This window comes from Artemia franciscana, chromosome 11 (genome assembly GCF_032884065.1).
Source record: "Artemia franciscana chromosome 11, ASM3288406v1, whole genome shotgun sequence".
NCBI lineage: Eukaryota > Metazoa > Arthropoda > Branchiopoda > Anostraca > Artemiidae > Artemia > Artemia franciscana.
The window spans coordinates 3,419,339-3,442,289 of NC_088873.1; the positions used below are offsets into that span (position 1 = coordinate 3,419,339).

Sequence of the window (22,951 nt, forward strand, 5' to 3'; positions counted from 1 at the left end):
AAACCCTAGTGTACAACACCCCCTGCCACCATTGTTATGTGCTATAATCTTGTTGGTAATATAGTACCTTTGGTTGGTTCTCAATCCTACCCCTGAATAGAAGTGAGAGCTTGGCTACTACTATATTTTTTATATATAACTAAACTAGAAACATAAATACATCAAAATATACTCAACTTAGGATTACTCAACTGAACTTGAAATTCAACTGCCCTGATGAAATCAATCCCCTAATCTATATATACCCAAACAAAACCCACAAGATATTCTCAGAAAATGATAAAATACCCCAGAAACTAAAGTGAAAGCAACACTTGCATATATTTAGAATCTACTTAACCTGGCATAAACCCTAGTGTACAACACCCCCTGCCACCATTGTTATATGCTATAATCTTGTTGATAATATAGTACCTTTGGTTGGTTCTCAATCCTACCCCTGAATGGAAGTGAGAGCTTGGCTACTACTATATTTTATTTTATATAACTAAACTAGAAACATAAATACATCAAAATATACTCAACTAAGGATTACTCCACTGAACTTGAAATTCAACTGCCCTGATGAAATCAATCCCCTAATCTATATATACCCAAACAAAACCCAAAAGATATTCCCAGAAAATGATAAAATACCCCAGAAACTAAAGTGAAAGTGTCACTTGCATCTATTTAGAACCTACATAACCCAACATTATCCTTTCAGTTTTATTCATAAATTAACAGAAAGCAGATTTTCTTCTGGTTCTAAAAATGTAATTAATATTGCTTGATATTTATTCTATAGGCTAAATCACCAATATTAAATAGGCTTTAGGTTTTTTTCTTTTCAATTGTTTGTTAAAACAGGGACCACATTGTTAATTTATGCTGGCAAATTGTTGGCAAAAATTTTTACCAAGAAGGCAGGCTCTTGTTACTACCCTCACATTTGCATCATGCTGTAGTAGAATAGGGATAGTTCAAAAACCCATCTCTATTTTTCTGGAATTTACGTCTTATCTATTTGTCTTTTATCCTATGCTAGTGGTTTACTACTCAGTAGGAGAAAAACTGTTGTTGATGTTCATTTTTGACAGATGGTTTGAACAGCTTCTTTGAATGTCCCCTCTTGCCAGTGCCAATATTCTGGGAAGTTGACAAATAAATTGGGGGGGGGGGTTGTAAAGTAAGCTTATATGTCATAACATATCAACTCTTTGTTGCTGGTAAACCAGTGTAGATAATTTCAAGACCTTCAAACATTTCATCATAAGGCTTGTCTCTCATCTTTGTATCTGCCTTAGTAGGACAATTGAGCAAAATTATGTAAAATTTAAACCCTCATACCTTGTTACCAAATTGGAACTGAGAAGAATCATATACATAAGTGAATAGCAAAAATCTAAGCTATGTATCAATGAATGAATGAATGAACTTTATTACCCATAAAGTATAAAAAACACAAAGTATGGAGTATTATAAATAAATAAACAAAAACAAATATGATAAACAGCAAAGAAAAACAAAATTCAAACTAACAAAAGACAACATGGACTAATCAACCAGTATCAATATGGAAAAAAGGCTGCAGAGGGTCATAAACGTGAATAAAGTTGACAGTCTTTTTACATAAATCATCACTAGAAGACCAAATCCGAGAAGGCACATCTACTATACCAAATTGAGCAATTATTTTTTTGTTTTGGTGCCATCTAGGAAGCCAGAGCAGGAATTTGCAATATCTGAAATAAGCCGTATATGTCAATCTTTCTTACAAAACAGATGAGCCATGCCTGATAGAAACAAAAGCACAGGGGCGCAATAAGCATTATAAATCATGCACAAACCATTGCGGTTGTAATGGCTTTTGTTTGGGGATATTTTTCCATAAGCAATGCATAGGTTTTTCATGGCTTGATTCACTAGGGATGAACAGGTAGTGGAAAGTGTTGGGCCAAAACACAGACCAAGCCAACTAACTAAAGAAGAACATGGCAGAATTGCAGTCCCAGCAACGAATGGAGAGACCGCATAAGGGCTATTAAAACAAATAAACTTGCATTTAGACGCATTAACTGACAGTCCAATCTTAGATAATTCATTGGTTAATATAGTGAAATTAGAAAGCAATCCACAGCGAGTCCGGGCAACAAGAAGAATGTCATCTGCATATGCAATAGAAGACAAACCAGTATTACTGTAAAAAACAGAACTTCTAAGGGGACGCAGGCACAATGCAAGCACGCATTTAAATATACTAGGAGACAACATGGCACCTTGCCAAACTCCCTTATTAATTTTTACTGGGTCAGATATTTGGCCATTCCAGGTAACTTGGATTTTAGACTTTGAATACCAAGAAGACAATAAACTTAGTACAGAAGGATTAACACCTGAAGACGCAAGGGAAAATAGAGCCTGAGAGTGCACAATATTATCAAAAGCTCCAGAAATATCAACAGTAAGACAGTATAAAGACAATTCAGTCTTCAGTAAATTCAGTAAAGACAATTCAGACAGTATAAAGACAATTCAGTTTACACAGTAAGACAGTGTAAAATCACAATTCGACTCAATTTCTGGTAGTTTCAAATTTTCAAGCAACTTACTTAAGAAACACGATACTGTAATGGGACGATAATTCACACATGACGTGGGGTCCTTGCCTTGCTTTTGAATAGACGTTACACGGCCACAAAGGAAACTATCAGGAACAAGTGACTGTGCTAAGCAAGACTGGAAAAATATTTGTAGATGGTTAAGTAGAGCAGTAAAGTAGATGGTTAAGTAGAGAATGCTTAATTTTTCTTAAAGCCCGGCGAATTTCACATATTGCTACAGGCTGGACATGAGCCTGCAGGAGATGGTATGGTAAAAGCAGTTTAAGCAACTTATAATAAAAAGACTGAAGAAAACTATTAAATACACTGAACACATGCTTATAATGATCAACAAAATTAGCTAGCTGGAGACAAGATAGGGTAGATGGGGAACATTTCTCACTATTAATAACCTTATTCCAGGAGGCCTTGTCGGTGGGGCCTGGCCATGCATTCAAGCGTGCCCTCTTCAAACTGGCCTTATATTCAAGTTTACACTTTTGTTTCACAGAGAAAACAGCTCTGGAAGATGGTCGGTCACATGATATCCACATACGTAGCCAAAATTTGGCTTTTTGCTTAGCATGTTTTACTTCAGGATCAACGTTCCAATTAGGCTTTCTTGTACCAATCCTAACTTTATCCACAGGCACTGCAGCTTTGGAAGCTGATTTAAGGCAATGGACGATTTGACAATAATAGAAATTTAGGTCAACTGTACTTGAAGGCGAGGAAATTGACGTTTGCAGCAAGTGATATGGCACTTTTATGGTCGAGAGTAAAGCAGTTAGCGTAGCAAGGTATGGTGGGACATTAGCACGATCCCAATTCGACTTCGTATGCCACTTTGGCTGAGCTGAAAGTGTTTTGCCAGATAGCTCACAGGACAAATTACAGCTAAGAATAAGGTGATCATCGTCAATCCTCTCTTTGTCCACCCTGACAATCGATGATATTAAGCTGGAACTGGAAGGGATCACGTGATCCAGGTTCGATTTTGAACAGCCTCTGTTATGAATATACGTGAATGGGAGGCTCTTAACTGCGACGTGATATATGCTAGGAAGTGATTCTAGCAAGAGGATTGATCTATTGGAGGTACCAAGAATATCGCAGTTAAGGTCACCAGCTAAAACCCAATTTAGGTCTTTCAAACGTAGACTTTCGAGTAGAGACTTTAAACTGGAGCAACATTTAGCAAAAGATGTGAACAATGCTATAGAACGTCGATCGCAAGGTAAGTAAACGTTTATAAAGGCGGTACTGTCACATTTAATCGCTAAGATGTTATCATCATAATGAATCACAGAGGGCTTTGATGGGGAACGGAAAAAAATTGCTAGGCCTCTAGTTTTCTTGGCCTCATGCGAAAAAAAATGGTGGACAGAAGATCGCTTCAGGCTAGAAACGTTTGATTTGGTCAAAAGATGTTCTTGCAAGAACACTATGTCATGGACTAATAATTCATTAATTAACAAGTCTTTGTCTTTTGTGCCATTAATATTAAGAGAAGCAAAACTTAAAATAGTGGCTTGGTTCATTTTGGAGCAGAGTTCAGAGCGCCTTTTATCACTGGGCAATTCATACTATAGGAAACATGAGCTTTGCTGCAGTTGGCACATTTCAGAGCCTCTAAGCAAGGATTGTCTTTAGTATTGGAATGGCATCCAGAACATTTAGAGCACTTCATCTCATTCAGGGCACATGGGCAGTGAGCTAACGAATGATGGATACTTTGGCATCTAGGACACCGTCTGGGCAATTCTTTGCATTCCGATATTTTAAAAGACTCATAACCCAAGCGCAGACCTGTAGCGATGGCAGACTTTAGTGCAGCGGAATGAAGGAACTCTAAACGGAATGTATGAGAAGAGCCGATCTGGCTGGCCTCAACAAGACCAGGAATAACGGAGATGAGTATACTGCTAGAAACACTAACGGAAAGTCCCCTAATTACTCCAAGAGGTTTGCGATCATTCACTTTAGCAAGAATATTTGGATAGCTCGCAACAGCAGATGCGGCAAAAGAATTGGCGGAAACTTTATCCCGCATAACAACAACCCATCTTTTCCTTACCGGATCGGACTTTACCGACACAATACCGTCATGTCCAGCGAAAGAATCAAGCTTTTCCTTGCGAGAAACGGGGTCTCTTAGTTCTGGAGGCGGATATTTAAGAACAACGGCGTACGAGGGTTTGTGATTGGTACCCTTACTATCCTAGACCAAAGAACTATTAATAGACGTTGTTGGACTATTGAGGTGAGAAAGCGATTTTAACTGATCAAGGCACTGGTTGACTTTGGCGGTAAGGATAGAATAAGCTGACGCCGGAATGCTAGGGACTTCAGAGGGGGATTTGATCACGAACTCTGGAATATCAATATTTTCTGCAGAGCAGTGAGAAAGAGTAGCGATAATGTCCGACAATGAACTATTCTTAGCACTGGGTCCCGAACGACGAGGTATAGGCTCATCTGGGAAGCAATTGCTATATAAAAGTTTCTTAGCTCCAAGAACATCTTCATACAGGAAAAAATCACTAGCGTATTTCATAATAGACTGATGGTCCAACCCCTCATCGAGATTATGCTGAGCAAAATTCAAGACTGGGCAATAATAAAGCGTACTGGTATTCCAATTGTCCATGATAAGCAAATTTCACTCACGGCTCGGCATCAGTCCAAAAACAATTAAGTGAAAAAGGTATATCCACAGAAAAGTTCTCAATAAGCACAATTATGAAATGATCCACACTGGCTAAATGAATGCAATGAGAATAAATAATAACTTATCTTTGAGTGGGGCAAGTAATCCAGTGATTTGCAAATAATCCGAATATTTCAATGCACGACTCAGATGATAGTAGTGCTGAATACTAACTCACAGCCACAATCCGTAAATAATTATTAAGCCTTAATCATATACAAGTTTATAAATTTATCTAACACGTTCAAAAGTATTTCACTCGTTATTTATTCCAAACAGGTACAGAGTTAATCCGGCTTAAATTCAATTAGTTGTTGACTGGTCAAATCACACGTCACAAATTATCAGAGCTAGCGAAATGCGACTGCACTCAAACATTTCATCATAAGGCTTGTCTCTCATCTTTGTAACTGCCTTAGTAGGACAATTGAGCAAAATTATGTAAAATTTAAACCCTCATACCTTGTTACCAAATTGGAACTGAGAAGAATCATATACATAAGTGAATAGCAAAAATCTAAGCTATGTATCAATGTGGTTATTGTTAAAATTATTTAAGATCAAATAATTGAAATTATTAGTTTATTGACTTACCTAAAAGGATCTCTCTTTGGAATTATCAATTATCCTATTTTGATGTATATATCCTTTCAATGTTTTAGTTTTATTCACATATAAACAGAAAGCTGATTGTTTTTTTTTTTTATCTAAAAATGAAACTTTTATTGCTGATATTTATTCTATAAATAGCAAATATTAAGTATAATTTTGATGTTTCAATTGCTTGTCAAAACAGAGATCATGATAAAATATTATTGGTGAAAAATTTCTCCAAGAAGGCAGGATCTTGAAACTAGACTCACATCACATTTTGGTGAAGCAAAATAGGGGCAGTCTAAAAACCTATCTATTTTTCCAGAATGCCAAAGAAAAGTGGTCTTCCCCAAAAAGAGATCTTTTACCCTAATTCTCTTTTGCACCCCTTCAAGAAGCTGTACATCACCCCTGTATTCTGGCAATGCTATGCAAATTTCAAAATCAAGCACTGGCCTGACAAGGGACTTGCACAACTTCACAAAAAACATAGAGAGACCTACTGGAAGTTGTTTTTGTCCAAGGGCAGAGTTTGCATGAAACACAGTTTTCTTGCATTCTGAATGGAATTTACTCTGGTTGTCATTAATGATTCCAAGATCACTTTCTTCATCCACACTTAGCAGGTCTTGTAGGGCAAAAGACCACTTTTCTTTGGCATTCTGGTCAAGTAGAGATAGGCTTTTGGACTGCCACTATTTTACTACAACAATGTGAGTGTAGTATCAAGATCCTGCCTTCTTGGTGAAACTTACACCAATAATTCTAATAAATTCTGTTTTGAGAAGTAATTCAAAAGAAAATATTATATTTAATATTTATTTATTTATAGAATAAATATCAAACAATAAAAGTTGCATTTTTAGAATCAGAAGACCATCAGCTTTCTGTTAATATGTGAATACAACTGAAATCCTGAAAGCATATATACATAAAAATAGGATAATTGGTATTTCCATAAAGAGGTCTTTTAGCTAAGTCAATAAGCTAATAATTTCAAATGTGTAATCTTAAATTATTTTAACAATAACTATATTAATGTATAGCTTAGATTTTTAGCTATTCATTGGTATATACATTTAATTCCTATATGGTAACAAGATATGAGGGTTTGGGTTTTGCAAAATTTTGCTCAATTGCAGACTAATTTTTTTACCCTAAGGTAGAATTTTTGAAACAGTTTGCTGAATTATAGAGTCGAATTATAAATTATAATCTGAATTATAAAGTCAATAGAATAATAATTTCTAGTGTTTGATCTTGAATAATTATAATAATAACCATATTGATGCATAGCTTAGATATTTAGCTATTTATTGATATATACAATTCTTCCCAGTTCCTATTTGGTAACAAGATTTGAGGGTTTACAGTTTATATAATTTTGCTCAAGGAGAAATCTGGGGAAGGTAAACAGGAAGGGTGTGTGAAAGCACAGGATGGCTGGCCCCCAACCCCCCATTGCACTTCCTGGCTGAAGGGCCAAGAAACGGAGATCAGCACCGCCGGTAGGGACTGTAAAGTCTAATGCCGTATCCTTTACCTTTACCTTATACTGGTTTTTTATGGCCCTTGGTATCTACCAAATGACATATAGTGATGGCTAATTCTGTCAGTTGGTTTGTTTGTCTGTCTGTCAGTGCTAGTTTTGCTAGTTTAGGTACTTCCAGATAAGCTAGGACAGTGAAATTTGGCAGGCGTATGGGGAACCAGACCAGATTAAATGAAAAATTGTCGTTTCCTCGATTCGATCATCTGGGGGGGGGAGTGGGGGGGATGGTTAAATTGGAAAAACTGGTAAAAATGAGGTATTTTTTAACTTACAAATGGGTCATTGGATCTTGATGAAATTTGATGTTTGGAAGGATATCGTGTCTCAGAGCTCTTATTTTAAATCCTGACTGGATCCGGTGATATTGGGGGGGGGGGGTGAACATAAAATTTTGCAAAATGCTTAGAGTGGAGGGATCAGGATGAAACTTGGTGGGAAAAATAAGCACAACTCCTAGATACATGATTGACATAACGAACGGATCTGCTCTCTTTGGGGGAGTTGGGGGGAAGGTTAATTCTGAAAAATCAAAAAAAATGATGTATTTTTAACTTACAAAGGAGTGATCAGATCTCAATGAAATTTGATGTGTGGATGTTTTTTATCGTGTCTCATAGCTCTTATTTTAAATCCCAACCGGATCCGGTGACATTGGGGGGAGTTGGGGAAGGACCTAAAATCTTGGAAAATGCTTAGACTGGAGGGACTGGGATGAAACTTGGTGGGAAATATAAGCACAAGTCCTAGATACGTGATTGACATAACCGGAACGGATGCGCTCTCTCTGGGGGAGATGGGGAGAGGGGGGGGGGGTTGATTCTGAAAATTAGAAAAAAATGAGGTATTTTCAAGGAGGCACACTCGTGCCTCTTTAAAGAGGCGAACCACGACAATGTTAAGCGATCTTCGGTTCCAGTGTTCGCAGAGGGATGGGGAGGGATGCATTTCGTAGCCCGAGCTCCAACTAAGAAACCTGCCAAATTTCATCCCCCTCCGACTTTTCCTTCATGGGGAAAATCTGACCGAAAGTTTCGACCACCCAACCCCACCCCCCTTTAACGTTGTCCGATCGGGCTGAAATTCACAAGTTAAGGTCCCCTAGGGCCCAGGAGCTTATCCGCGAAATCAGCTCGATTCAGCTCGATTATCCGCGAAATTCAGCTCGATCCGATAACTCCTTCCCTGTTTTCCAGAAACCACGCATAGCCACTTATTGTTCATGTTCTCCTTTTTTTTTCCTCGACGCCTACAGGTTACAGCCGATATCGGATCTGGATGTACGAAGACTGATTCGACCCGGAATTCTCCGAGTAATTTTCCTGGAAAGTTTCGTTGGAAAATCTTAACCCCGCGATTTTCTAGCTTAGAAAAACCCATTTCCCCATAAGAGCCCATGTTAATTTTTGAAATTCTTAAAATTTACGAATATCAACATTCAACAACATAGGTTTGTTACTAACATGCCCGGTTAGCTCAGTCGGTAGAGCGTGGGACTTTTAATCCTAAGGTCAAGGGTTCAAGTCCCTTATCGGGCGTTTTTTTTTCACAAAATATGAAAAAAAAACTTCGTTTTCTTAAAGAGTTAAAGAGGCTGCATCCCAAAGTCGAACCTTAAAACGTACAGGAACTAGGAGAGGCAGTCCTAATTCCTGTACGAGGTGTACAGGAATTATTAAATTACATCCACCATGGATTGTAGAAAAACGTACAGAAATAATATGAAAAAAACTTCGTTTTCTTAAAGAGTTAAAGAGGCTGCGTCCCAAAGTCGAACCTTAAAACGTACAGGAATTAGGAGAGGCAGTTGGGGGGGCTGCCGCCCCCCCCAAACCCCCCGCTTTTAAAGACTCTTTTGTACAGGTTTTTTTTTGTTAATTAAAAGAGGGCCTTTCCGAAGCCAAGAGCGGGGGGTTAGGGGGGCGGCAGCCTCCCACAACAAAAAACCTGTACAAAAGAATCTTTAAAAGCGGGGGGTTTGGGGGGCGGCAGCCCCCCATACTCTCCACACTAAACCTCTCCACACTAAACGTTTTCCAAGATTTCCGGTTTTCCCCTCCAACTCCCCCCAATGTCAACGGATCTGGTAGTGATTTAAAATGAGAGTTCTAAAGCACAAGATCCTTCTAAATATTAAATTTTATTAAGATCTGTCTCCTTTTTGTAACTTACAAATACCTCTTTTTTTTTAATTTTTCCGAATTTCCCCCCCCCCCCCCCCCCCCCAACTCCCCCAAAGAGAGGGGATACGGTTCGGTTATGTCAGTCACATATCTTGGACTTGTGCTTATTTTCCCACCAAGTTTCATCCTGATCTCTCCACTTTAAGCATTTTCCAAGATCCCCCCCCCACAATGACACTGGATCTGGTCCGGACTTAAAATAAGAGATCTGAGTTACGAGGTCCTTCTAAATATGAAATTTGTTTAATATCCAATCACTCTTTATAAGTTAATGATATGAAAAAAAACTTCGTTTTCTTAAAGAGTTAAAGAGGCTGTGTCCCAAAGTCGAACCTTAAAACGTACAGGAATTAGGAGAGGCAGTAGGGGGGCTGCCGCCCCCCAAACCCCCCGCTTTTAAAGACTATTTTGTACAGGTTTTTTGTTGTGGGGGGACTTCATTGTTACTAATCACTAGTTTCGGCGCAATGGTTCTCCTGTCCTCTTGTGTTTAACATTTTTCGAAGTTATTCCATTATTCATTCATTTCAATTTTTTGTTAATTAAAAGAGGGCCTCTCCGAAGCCAAGAGCGGGGAGTTAGGGGGGCGGCAGCCCCCCTCAACAAAAAACCTGTACAAAAGAGTCTTTAAAAGCGGGGGGTTTGGGGGGTGGCAGCCCCCCTACTGCCTCTCCTAATTCCTTTACGTTTTAAGGTTCGACTTTGGGACGCAGCCTCTTTAACTCTTTAAGAAAACGAAGTTTTTTTCATATTATTTCTGTACGTTTTTCTACAATCCATGGTGGATTTAATAATAATTTTCCATGTTTATTTTCTCACTTTCTGTATCAATAAATTCAAACTGACAAAATTATCTAATTTTGATAATTTTAATAGTTTAGCAGCTTAATTAAAAATTTAGCAGCTAGTGGTTTTTACCCACCCGCCTCCGGTTTATGGGCCCAGCGCGCTTCCGCTGTGCCAAGCTGCTGTTATGCTTGTTATCAAACAAGTTAAAACAATAGAAAGTTTCACCAACGGCTTCAATTAGGAAATCAATTTAAATGGTTCTTTTAACTTGCTTCCATCAAGCCTTACCCCCGCTTCAGTATAAATTCTTGTGAACATTCCAGCATGTAATTCTGATCACATGTTTCCATGTTTATTTTCTCCCTTTCTGTATCAATAAATTCAAACTGACAAAATTACCTAATTTTACAAATTTTAAAAAGTTAGCAGCTAGCAGTTTCGATCCACCGTTCTCTGGGTTATGGGCCCAGCACGCTTCCGCTGCGCCAAGCTGCTGTTAGTGTAAGAATTTTTCAAACAAGTGATGTTATTACAAGAGAAAATTTTTACCTTCAATGTGGAAATGGGTTTTTCTAAACTAGAAAATCGGGGGGTTAAGATTTTCCGACGAAATTTTCCAGGGCAATTACTCGGAGAAACCCGCGTCGAATGAGTCTTCGTACACCCAGATCCGATGTCGGCTGTGACCTGTAGGCGTCTCAGAAAAAAAAGAACATGAACATCAAGTGGCTATGCGTGGTTTCTGGAAAACAGGGAAGGAGTTATCAGATCGAGCTGAAATTTCGCGGTAAGTTCCTGGGCCCTAGGGGACCTTAACTTGTGAATTTCAACCCGATCGGACAACGTTAAAGGGGGGTGGGGTTGGGGGTCGAAACTTTCGGCCAGATTTTCCCCATGAAGGAGAAGTCGGAGGGGGATGAAATTTGGCAGGTTTTTTAGTTGGAGCTCGGGCTACGAAATGCATCCCTCCCCATCTCTCTGCGACCACTGGAACCGAAGATCGCTTAACATTGTCGTGGTTCGCCTCTTTAAAGAGGCACGAGTGTGCCTCCTTGATGTTCCAAAATGTAATTTCCAGAAACAAACAAACACAAACAAACACAAAGTAGAAACAATAGGAAAAATCTTTTCAAGACCAAGGAAATCAATTCAGTGAATATTTCGGCCCTATGTCCATTGGCCGTCTTCAGCACAATACGAGAAAAAAAAATACATATATATATATATATATATATATATATATATATATATATATATATATATATATATATATATATATATATATATATATATATATATATATATATATATATATATATATATATATATATATATAAACTTACATTAAAATGTGAGAATTAAAACTAATAATGTTTTTTAACTACTGAGACCCAATCACTAATCTTACTAATCTTGGTGGAAGGTTTTTTTCTTAACTAGTAAGTAATTATAGTAATATATAGTATTATAATAGTAGCCTAAGTATAATTTATAGTTATAGCATAGTATTGTAAGTATAGTAAGTTTAGATGATATATTCTTGTGACAAATGTGTTGTTGTAAAGTCTGTTTCAATGTTACTTTAGTTTTTGTCTTAAATGTTGTAATGTTTAGTGTGACAAGCTTTGTAAAGCCTGCTGCATTTGGTATTAATAAATAAAATAACAGAAATATTGTCTAGATATAATTTTACAACCGATTATTTTAATTTTACCAACTAAACTTATTAAGATTATTTTAATTTTACCAACCAATCACTAGAAAAATTGAAGGAATTTAGGTAAATACAGATTATACAAGTGGAATCTTCAAAATCAATTAAATAAACTTTACTCAATTAGTGGAAAGGGGGAAGAGGAGGAGGAGATTTGCGCATTTAACTTATTTATTTTATAACAGGCAAAATTGTCCTTCCCCTTTTTGTATAAGATTTTATTGGGGTAAAATGGAGGTGAGTGCTGGATGAGACAAAGGGAGGTCTAAGGGGGAAAAGCTATTTTTTTTTATTGTCCAGGGGTGGTGAAGAGCACTATTGACAAAATGTAAGGAATTTATTTTGTTCTCCTTCTCTCAATAAAATCAATCACCTCTGCAAAGAAGGAAGATATAACGAAAACTTTAGTCTCATGAAATATCTGTGCAACAATTCCTGCAAAAGTTGCAACAATGACTGCCTGTCCATGGATTATTCTTTATGGTTGATTGTGTATGGCTATGCTGTTTGACCTATGTGATTGTATGGATGAGTAGGGTTAAGGCCTCATTCAAGTGCTGGTCTATATTAGTCACTAATGTAGGAAAACAGTTTTCCTTTTCTCCTTCTGTCTCTTTCATGTGTTTTATGTTTTTTTTTATTTTTTTTTTTTTATTTTTTTTTTTTTTTTTTTTTTTTTTATGTGTTTGTGCTGTTGCATTGGTGATTTCTCTTTTCATGATATATATATATATATATATATATATATATATATATATATATATATATATATATATATATATTGCAATATTCAAAATTGGAAATGGATGGAAAGTTAAATTGAAAATTCTTCATGACTCATTTCAACAAGATGTGACAATTCCATGTATAAACCCTAGGAGTAGGTGATCGTAGGACCCTTGGGTTCTTGGCACATACTACTACTACTACTACTACTAATAATAATAACTCACTGCAGCACCAAGCCGCCTGAGGCCAACACAGCTACGCACGCTCCTCCCCCAACCTAATCTATTTAAAGCCTCCCTCTTTACACCCTCCCAGGAAGTTCCCATTTCCTTTAAATCTTTATTTATGACATCCTCCCAACCCAGACAAAGACGAGCTGCTTTCCGTGTAGCCCCAGACGGTTGGCCAAAAAGGACAATCTTCGGTAATCTGTCATCCTTCATCCATAGAACGTGGCTTAGCCACCTCAACGTTTCTTTCATTATAGCCCCAGAAAGCGGGATTGAACCACACTTTTCGTACAACCTACTGTTTGAAATACGGTCAGTCAGCCGGGTACCCAGAACAATCCGTAGGCAATTTCTCTGGAAAACATCTAGTAAATTTTCATCTGCTTTTCGGAGTGCCCATGCCTCAGAGCCATATTTGACCACTGTCATCACTGTAGCTTCCAATATTCTAATCTTGGTTTGTAGACTTATCTTTCTATTCTTCCAAACTTTTTTTAACTGTGAAAAAACACCCTGAGCCTTAGCTATTCTACTTTTAACATCTTCACTGCTCCCACCATCTTTACTAATAATACTACTCCGAAACCCTAAATTCTCTCGAATTTTAGGTTCCTTCGTATTTAAATTATCGCATAAAATTTGTGCTTTTGTTCCCCCCCCCCTGCAAAAAAGTTCCTGGGTCCTTGCCTGGTCAAACATTTCAAGCGTTGGAGTTCTTAACTTACTGATGGCTGCAGCCCTGTTTCGAAATATGTACAGCTGTGTTACTTGCACGTGTGCATACAAGACGGCATCAAAACATGAGGTGGAGTATAAAACCCAACCTCTTTTTTGTCCAATCAGCTTTATTTAACAAATATGCTGATTGTTGCTATTTGAAACGGTGTTTAACCTCTGAATTGGCGGTAATCATTTTACGTAGTTGCTTGAGTTCCCTACTGCATAGTTGCTAAGAGAACTAAAATAAAGGTCAACGTATACGTGCAAAAAACATATGAAGAATCATAAACCAGTTTTTTTTACTTTAATGGTTTGTAATAAATGATCGAGATGGGGGTGTGTCTGTACCTGTTGCGTACATTCTTTTTATTGCGCAATTAGTTTGTCTCTCAAGAACTCTTTTTAAATGATTAAATAGAAAAAAATAACTATTGTTTTCCACGTGTAAGTAAAGAGTGACCAGGGCCGGATTTAAAGATTTGGCGCTCCTAGGCCCAAGCGTTTTTGCTGCTCCATTTCTGCGGAATTTGGGGGAAATTCGTGGGTAGTGATCTGTTCACTGAACAGATCACAACCGATGGGCCAAGAGTAATGACAGAGAGAAGTGATACCGAACTCTCAGCTACCATTCTTGGGAGACATCTGACTGTTTATAAGTGGCGACGGAATTCCGGTGTTGTTTCAAAATCACTTCTGTGGATAGGCAGCGCAGCGGCGCAGTGAACCTGGCACTTTGACAATAAATCATATCAGTTCAGTTTTTATTAAGGAAAAAAATCGCTCAATGATAATTTACTGTGCCCCTGACATTGTGCGCCCCTTAGGCTCATGCCTAGTGAGCTTATTGGTAAATCCATGCCTCAGACTGACTCTAAAACTTAAAACGGACAAAATTATTCAAATACATGGGGGCGCTCCTCTTAAGCCCTTGCTCTTTACGCTGCAATTCTACTCTATTTTTAGCGAAAGCAATTCACTTTTCAAGGGTGTAGCCTACTCTCATGCATACTGTTTATTATATTCAATAGTATGCATTATATTAAATACCTAACCTAACTCAATCAATATACCATCTCATATATTAAATATGTACTAAAATCTACCTACAACGTAGATTTCAAATTACCTTAAGCTAATTTTCTTTGGATACTGACACGTAAAAACCGGCTATTGTCTTGTCTGTAGATACACATTCTCGAGTTTGTACCGAATAATGCATAAGTTCCCATTTTTTTTTTAAATAGGGGTACCTTTGTCCGTCTTCCCTTGGGTAGGTCAGCGTAGTGACTATTATCTTATATTTTATCCTCAAAATTTTCACTGTAAGACAGGTGGGTACTTGTGCCAGTATACACAGTATACATCAGTATACACTCGAGAATTTGGGTCTGCAAGATCAGACAATAACCGGTTTATAGCTGTCAGTATTCGGAGACAATTAACTTAGGCTCTGTGGAAATCTACGTTGTAGGTGTATTTTTTATTAATTATTTAGTTGGTATTTTGGATGGGTTAAGTTTCGTTACTTGGGTGTTTAATATAATACGATCTCTTTGCTCCCCCTTCCATAATTCTTTGTTATAGTTTCCATAATTTGTTGCTAAAGTACTGTATTTTCACCATATTTTGGTATATTTTATTATGATTAACCTTACTTCACTAATCAAGTGTGTACTGGCTAATACACAGGTACCGAAAGGAGTTATTGCTTCTAGCCACTCGTTTTTATGGAACGTGGTATTTACTAAGTGGCATATAGCGATCGCAAATTCTGTCGGTCTGTCTGTCGATCCCGGTTTTGCTAGTTTAGGCACTTCCAGATAAGCTAGGACGGTGAAAGTTTGCAGGCGTATAAGGAACTAGACCAGATTAAATTATCAATTGTTGTTTCCCCGCTTACGTCATCTGGGAGAGGAGTGGGGGGACGATGAAATCGGGAAATTAGAAAAAATGAGGTATTTTTAAATTACGAACGGGTGATCAGATCTTAATTAAATTTGATGTTTGGAAGGATATCGTGTCTCAAGGCTCTTATTTTAAATCCCGACCGGATCCGGTGACATTGCAGGGAGTTTGGGGGAGACTTTCAAATCTTGGAAAACGCTTAGAGTGGATGGATTGGGATGAAACTTGGTGGGAAAAATAATCAAAAGCCCTAGATACGTGATTGACATAACCAGAACGGATCCGCTCTCTTTGGGGGAGTTGGGGGGAGGGTTAATTCTGAGAATTAGAAAAATGCGGTATTTTTAACTTACGAAGGAGTTATCGTATCTTGATGAAATTTGATGTTTGGAAGGATATCGTATTTCGGAGCTCTTTTTTTAAATCCTGACTGGATCCAGTGACATTGCGGGGAGTTGGGGGGGGGCCTAAAATCTTGGAAAACGCTTAGAGTGGAGGGATCGGGATGAAACTTCGTGGGAAAATAATCAAAAGTACCAGATACGTGATTGACATAACCAGAACGGATCCGATCTCTTTGGGGGAGTTGGGGGGAGGGTTAATTCTGAAAATTAGAAAAATGCGGTATTTTTAACTTACGAAGGAGTGATCGGATCTTAATGAAATTTGATGTTTGGAAGGATATCGTATTTCAGAGTTATTTTTTTAAATCCTGACTGGATCCAGTGACATTGCGGGGAGTTAGGGGGGGGGGGGGCTAAAATCTTGGAAAACGCTTAGTGTGAGGGATTGGGATGAAACTTGGTGGGGAAAATAAACACAAGCCCTAGATACGTGATTGAGATAACCGGAATGGATCAGCTCCCGTTGGGGGAGTTTGGGGGGGTTAATTCTGAAAAATTAGAAAAAAGGAGGTATTTTTTACTTACGAAGGAGTGATCGGATCTTAATGAACTTTAATATTTGGAAGGATATCGTGTCTCAAAACTCTTATTTGAAATCCCAACCGGATCCGGTGACAATGGGGGGAGCTGGGGAGAAGCCTGAAATCTTGGAAAACGCTTAGAGTGGAGGGATCGGGATGAAACTTGATGGGAAAAATAAGCACAAGCCCTATATACATGATTAAGATAACCGGAAAGGATCCGCTCTCTTTGGGGCCTGGGGGGGTAGGTTAATTCTTAGAAAATTAGAAAAAATGAGGTATTTTTAACTTACGAAGGAGTGATCAGATCTGAATGAAATTTCATATTTAGAAGGACCTCGTATATATATATATATATATATATATATATATATATATATATATATATATATATATATATATATATATATATATATATATATATATATATATATATATATATATATATATATATATATATATGTATATATATATGTATATATATATATATATATATATATATATATATATATATATATATATATATATATATATATATATATATATATATATATATATATATATATATACATATATATATATATATATTATCATTATACATTATATCATATACATTACATGGCTGAAATCAGTTTTCTTGAGTTCTCAGATCTATTAAACTTGAACGTGGAACTTTTGTGAAGATCATTCTTCTTTTTTGGAACATTTAATCTCTATTTCTTTCTTTGTAGGCTAATAACTTTTGTGAATAATATTTAACGCTACGCTATGCATATTTAGAATTAGTATAAAGAAGGAATTGTAATATGTCGAAGAATATATTGCATTCGAATTTGCGTTTTTTAGAGTTTTTTGTTGACCAGGGCTACTATTTTCTTACCGCTCGATAACATAAACAGCAAGGAAATGCGTTCTGTACCTACAAATTCCTGTATATAGGGTTCCAGATTGTGCATGAATTTAAACTACCATAGTAGAGAGAGAAAATAATGTGAAGAAATGTAGTTGAAGGAAAATGCAGTTTAATTAATTATCTTCTGGTAATTCTTCCATCTTTATATCCCCCAAATTTTGTGAAACTAGCGAAAATTCGGCTGAATCTCTACGCCATTGAATATTCTCATGGTAACGGCAAGTTTTAATACAGTCAACCTAAACTACGTTTTTATAATTATGCTTTGTCAGGAAAACAAGGATGTGCTCTATGTATTTAACCTGGTACATAATACAGTATGTGTTTAGTTTCTGATCGTCAGTGATGGCTACTGAAAACATGTTTTACTGTGAATCTACTTTATTTCCAAGGTACAAAAATTAATAATTTTGTTAGAATTATATTATTTATATAATATATTTTTGTATATAGTATATTTCAATAATATAATTATGGACTATTGGTTACATTAGCAGCGAAATGTTTCGGACGACAGGCATACAAAAGAAAAAAAAACGTTCCGTATGCTCTCTTGAAAGGAACTTAGTTTCAAGCCCATGTAGGGAGTTGACCCTGGAATCCGTTCTGGTAAATGTCCTGATAACAAGAGTTTAGGGAATCTTTCTCTCTACATATGCGGAATCATTTACGAACTCCCCAAAGGCAGAACTAAGACCCTTCTCTCACTTTAAACCAGGTTTGGTTGAGATCCCACTACGCGGATAAAAGTTCATTTTGACACTTTTCTGGGATGCATACTCCTTTCTGTGGATTAAAGGGAATGTTCTTGGCCTCATCCGCACCCTTGTGTGTTGGTATATTTTTTATTAGATTTGTCATTAAAAATAATAATTTCTTGTGCGATTGAAGAGTACGTGACATACGTTTTTAATCTTCTCCGCAAAAGAATTTCGTGGTGCTAGATAAATAATCGAGACTTTCAATCTTTGTACTGTGACCGAGTCAAATTAGGAGGTCGAACATTTTAAATTGTCTGTTTTGATGTGCAAGGAAAATAATTGTGACTTATAGGTTTTTTAGTTCTAGGTGTGAATCTAGGAAGGATCTCTTTAGAATTACCCAATAAGGCACATAAATAAAGTAGTATTCCAAGAAAAATACTATAACGTCTTCTAGAGGTGGTATGAAATCAAGTTGTGACAGTAAAACTGTCGCTAACTCGGATAAATATCTTGAACCCCTTTTTTATACCCATCTGTTTTCTGCGGGTACTATAGCTAAGCAAATCTTTTAAATAATGTCGGGAAACATGGTATAGTTCTAGTCAGGTGCGTTTGGGCGTCTTCGAACCCGTGCCTCCCCTTAACTCTCCAGATTCTTATAATTTTTCACGTGTTTTCCTTACAAATCGCATATAATTTGCTTTTATATAAATTGTGATCCCTTCGGGAAATACAGCCCGTGCGCGCGTGTCTGAGTGAGTTGATTCCATAGGTGAACATGTACTTGCGTACAGGGGATGGAGGTTTCTTCTCATTAGATTAAAAACTATTGACCAAAAAAATAAACTTATTTCGTGCTTTGATTTGCTGCTCTTTCTACCCCCCCCCCAGACTCGGACATTAGTTCAACTGTGAAGGTACACATCCATAGTTTGAAAAAAAAACGCAGAGAACTTTTCCAAGGTGTGTTTGAAACCAGGAAAAGTCCGTTTTTGGCCTACATTTTCCTCGAGGAAGGAGTTTTTTTTGGCTAATACTAAGGAGATTTAACGCAGTTTAGGTATGGAGATTTAACGCAATTTTAGGCACCTCTCCTCCGCTTAGTTTGGTCTTTGACTACTCCCCTCCGGGAACATTTTTGAAAACATGAAAACAGAGACGGTTTTAGGGGAGGGTCAAAGCACTTGCCCAGTTCGCTGAAATTTTAGGGGTGCAAAATTTCAATGAGTAACGGTTATAACCATTTTGTAATTTTTGAAATTTTATTTTTATTAAAATAAGGTAGAGGGCGCAATAATAAATGGAAATAGTTAATACATTATTAATTAATTAATAAATTAAAAAATAATTAAATAATAATTGAAATAATTAATATTATTCAACAATTAAATAATTCAAGTAATAGATAGAAAAAAAAAAAGATTAATAAATTGAAAATAATTTGGTAAATAAATGAAAATTTTGTTAAAATTTGGTCTAAAATTTTTATGGACAGGGGGGGGGGGGGTGGCTAATTAATATTTTGTCCCGGTGCAAGAGAGGTCAGAGCCGTCACTGCATGAAAACAGACATTTAAAATTAAGCCCTGTTTATGTAGGGGATCTTCCTCTCCTCCTGTCGGAAAAGTCATCGTTGGTTGCGTTTTCTTTATTTTCTTTTATACTGATGTCTTTGTTTCTTTTTTTAATAAGATATCATTTTAGAAACAGCAAGAGTCTTCGTCTTTCAACCGTTTCTGGTACTTTTAGCTCAAAATCAGCCTTACGTAGGATTGCAATTTTAAATGGAGACATCAAGAAACTATCCCCTGCCGTAAGTCAACCTTTTGTTTCATGTATTAAGCTGATTACTTCGAGTTTTCCTTAAAGTTTCAAATAATTTTTTTTTTGGTATTTACATGTTATAGCGACCACACTTTGTTCTTGATCCGTAATTGACCTGGGACTTTTGCCAGCTGCTATTTTACTTAATATCAAAAAAGCATTCGACAGTATGGATCATGGAATTCTACTAGGTAAACTAGAACAATTCGGCGTTAGAGGAGAGGCACTGAAATAGTTCCAGTCCTACCTTAGCAATCGGCGCATGTACATAGGAGAAGATCCGTTGAACGATATCGTGGTAAATTTCGGTGTGCCACAGGGATCGATCCTAGGTCCACCGTTATTTCTGATTCATGTGAATGACTTAAGTCGTGTTCTGAACCCAAATTTCAGAACCTCACGGTGCTGCAAACTCTGCTACGAAGTGAAGACACTTCAAATACTGACAACGACTCTAGTGAGCTGCTGGCATTCGCCGACGATACTACAATGGCCTCCTGTGACTCTGACATGACGTCACTCCAGAGAAAACTAGAGATTGTCTTAGAAGAAACTTACGTCTGGATGGATGCAAATCGATTTGTAATAAATGTCGACAAATCGTGTGTGCTATTCTTTCAAGGATTGGAACTATTCATCCAGATATAACTGGAATTACAGCTTCTAGAGGAACGATCAGGCGGCCAGAAACGGGTTTTGTGAGGTATCTAGGTGTACTCCTGGACGAAAACTTCTCCTTTCTAAACCACATCCAGGCTGTGGAGTTGAAACTCTCTCGCAATCTTGGCATCATCAGGAAATTGAATCACGTATTTCCTCAAAAAACCCTTCGTCTACTTTACAACGGAGTTCTGAAACCTCACCTGCAGTATTGTGCCATAATTTGGCAGTCAACCTTCAAATCACACCTGAAGAGACTTGACTCAATCCACAAGCGTGCATTGAAAATTATTGGAAATGTAGACGACTATCTGTCCCTTGGTTCCCTTTACCGTCTGTCGTGCTCAGTTTTTGTTTTTAAATTTTTATCTGGTTTAATTCCATCTCCCTTCCACAATCTGTTTCGGTTGATGTCTGAACAACATAATCGAAACACGCGTTCTGCCTTTGACCTTCAAGTGAGACGAACTCCAACGGTACGTTCACATTTTCCCCCGGATGTAGCATGTGCTAAAGTGTGGAACATGCTTCCAAAAGAGCTGAGATTTAGGAGCTCCCTCGGGTCTTTCAAAAATAATTTAAATAAATATTTAGTTAAAGGTCTATAAGTGAAAGATAAAAAAAGAAAGATAAATTAATTTAGATGAAGTTTAGATTTTTTAGTATATTCAGGTGAGGTGGTTATACGTCCGGGGAGGGAGGGAGGAACCCTATGGTTAAGATTAAAAAAATTATATAATGAGGAGGCGTGTGGTTTTGTTGAAGAGCGAAGTGGGAGCCTTACTGCTTGTTAGTGAAGAATCTTTTATATTTGTAGGTCTCAAGGTGAGTTTTGTCACAGAGCAGTGTACTTTAAATTTTATTATTTCCATTTTTTAATTAAACCCGATTGAATCTTGAACCTTGTAATACTTTTATAGGAGATAAAAATACTGTTCTTGACATTTTTGAGTTTTATGTTCAAGAATTTAAAAAAAAAATTAAAAACAGAAGTTTTGGTACTTATTAAATATCCATAACACACTCAAGAAGTTTGCTTTGTTTGATATGATACTGGTCCTTCTCTAGCATTTGGTTATATTTAGCTTATTATTTTCTGAAATAAACTACAATACAGGTATATTTAAATTAAATATTTAATATATAGAGGTGGTTAGGTATTTAATATAATGCGTTTTGAGCGGCCTTTTTATTATTCTCTGCTGTATTTTCCATAATTTTCTTACTAAAGAACTGTATTTCACCATATTATGGTATATTTAATTATGATTAAACTGACTTGATTTCTTTTGTGCATTCGGTATAATACATAAGTACCCTTTTTTGAAAGGCTCTATCCCTTGCATAAGAGGAGGACAAAATATGAAAAACTCATTGAATTCCAGTAGTTGGGATAACTGCCAGACTATAATTGACGTGCTGTAACAAAAGGGAGTTAATGTCTTTGGATTTCTGACACCTTTGGGAGTAAGCAAATACTTACTACCCCCCCCCCCTCACATTTGGCCTTGCAGCAGCAGGTGTGGCATAAACTGTTTAATATGAACCGACTGGAATAGATGCTTAAGATAGATTTCGTTTCTGTTCAATGTCTGATTCTGAATGAGATTTTATTCACAGTCATCTAGTCATTTTTTTTTAATTTCAAGTTTATTCACTCTTTACTAAATTTTAATAAAACCTTTGCCCATCTTTCAAACTCTTTATTTTATTGATATAAGAAATAAATAAATAATTCGCCAGATAAGGGACTTGAACCCTTGATCTTAATTCCACACTCTACTGACCGAGCTAACCGGGCTCATCCTTAAAGTGTGTTCATGTTAATGTATAACTTACAAACGATAAGCAAAGGATTGAATATGAATATACTGCATATCCCTTCAGAAACCACAAATATCACTTACAAATAGGTGAAACATTAACAATATTAATCAATGCCTAGATGAGGAGGTGTTAGATAACACTTCTAGCATATTAGAGGCTTATACCATTCTCAAAACTGAACAGCCCGTATCAATTATTCTATCGTCTTTTCTAGTGTTCTATTTGATCTCTTGCATAGGCTATACACAGTTTTCTTCTTTTTGGATATTGATTATTTCTCCTTTTTTAAACTTATTTTAAAGGCTTTAATAACATGTTTTGGCCTTAACTAAATTGGAACTACCAGCAGGGGAGTCAGCTTAGGTTCTTTTTCCTCCTTCAAAATGTATATTTG

At 36.8% G+C, this 22,951-nt stretch overlaps 1 protein-coding gene across 3 annotated transcripts in view; it reads left to right on the forward strand.

The window, feature by feature from the left end:
• Positions 1-22,951, forward strand: part of LOC136032698 (phosphoenolpyruvate carboxykinase, cytosolic [GTP]-like) — a 102,718-nt gene that overhangs the window by 9,265 nt on the left and 70,502 nt on the right. For 2 of the 3 annotated variants that reach the window (XM_065713002.1, XM_065713001.1), the window contains exon 2: positions 19,951-20,059. In XM_065713002.1, coding sequence (XP_065569074.1) covers positions 19,951-20,059 — 109 coding nt within the window. Of the gene's footprint in view, positions 1-17,812; positions 17,936-19,950; positions 20,060-22,951 lie in introns of those variants that run through there. The other variant, XM_065713000.1, reaches the window with a different exon arrangement.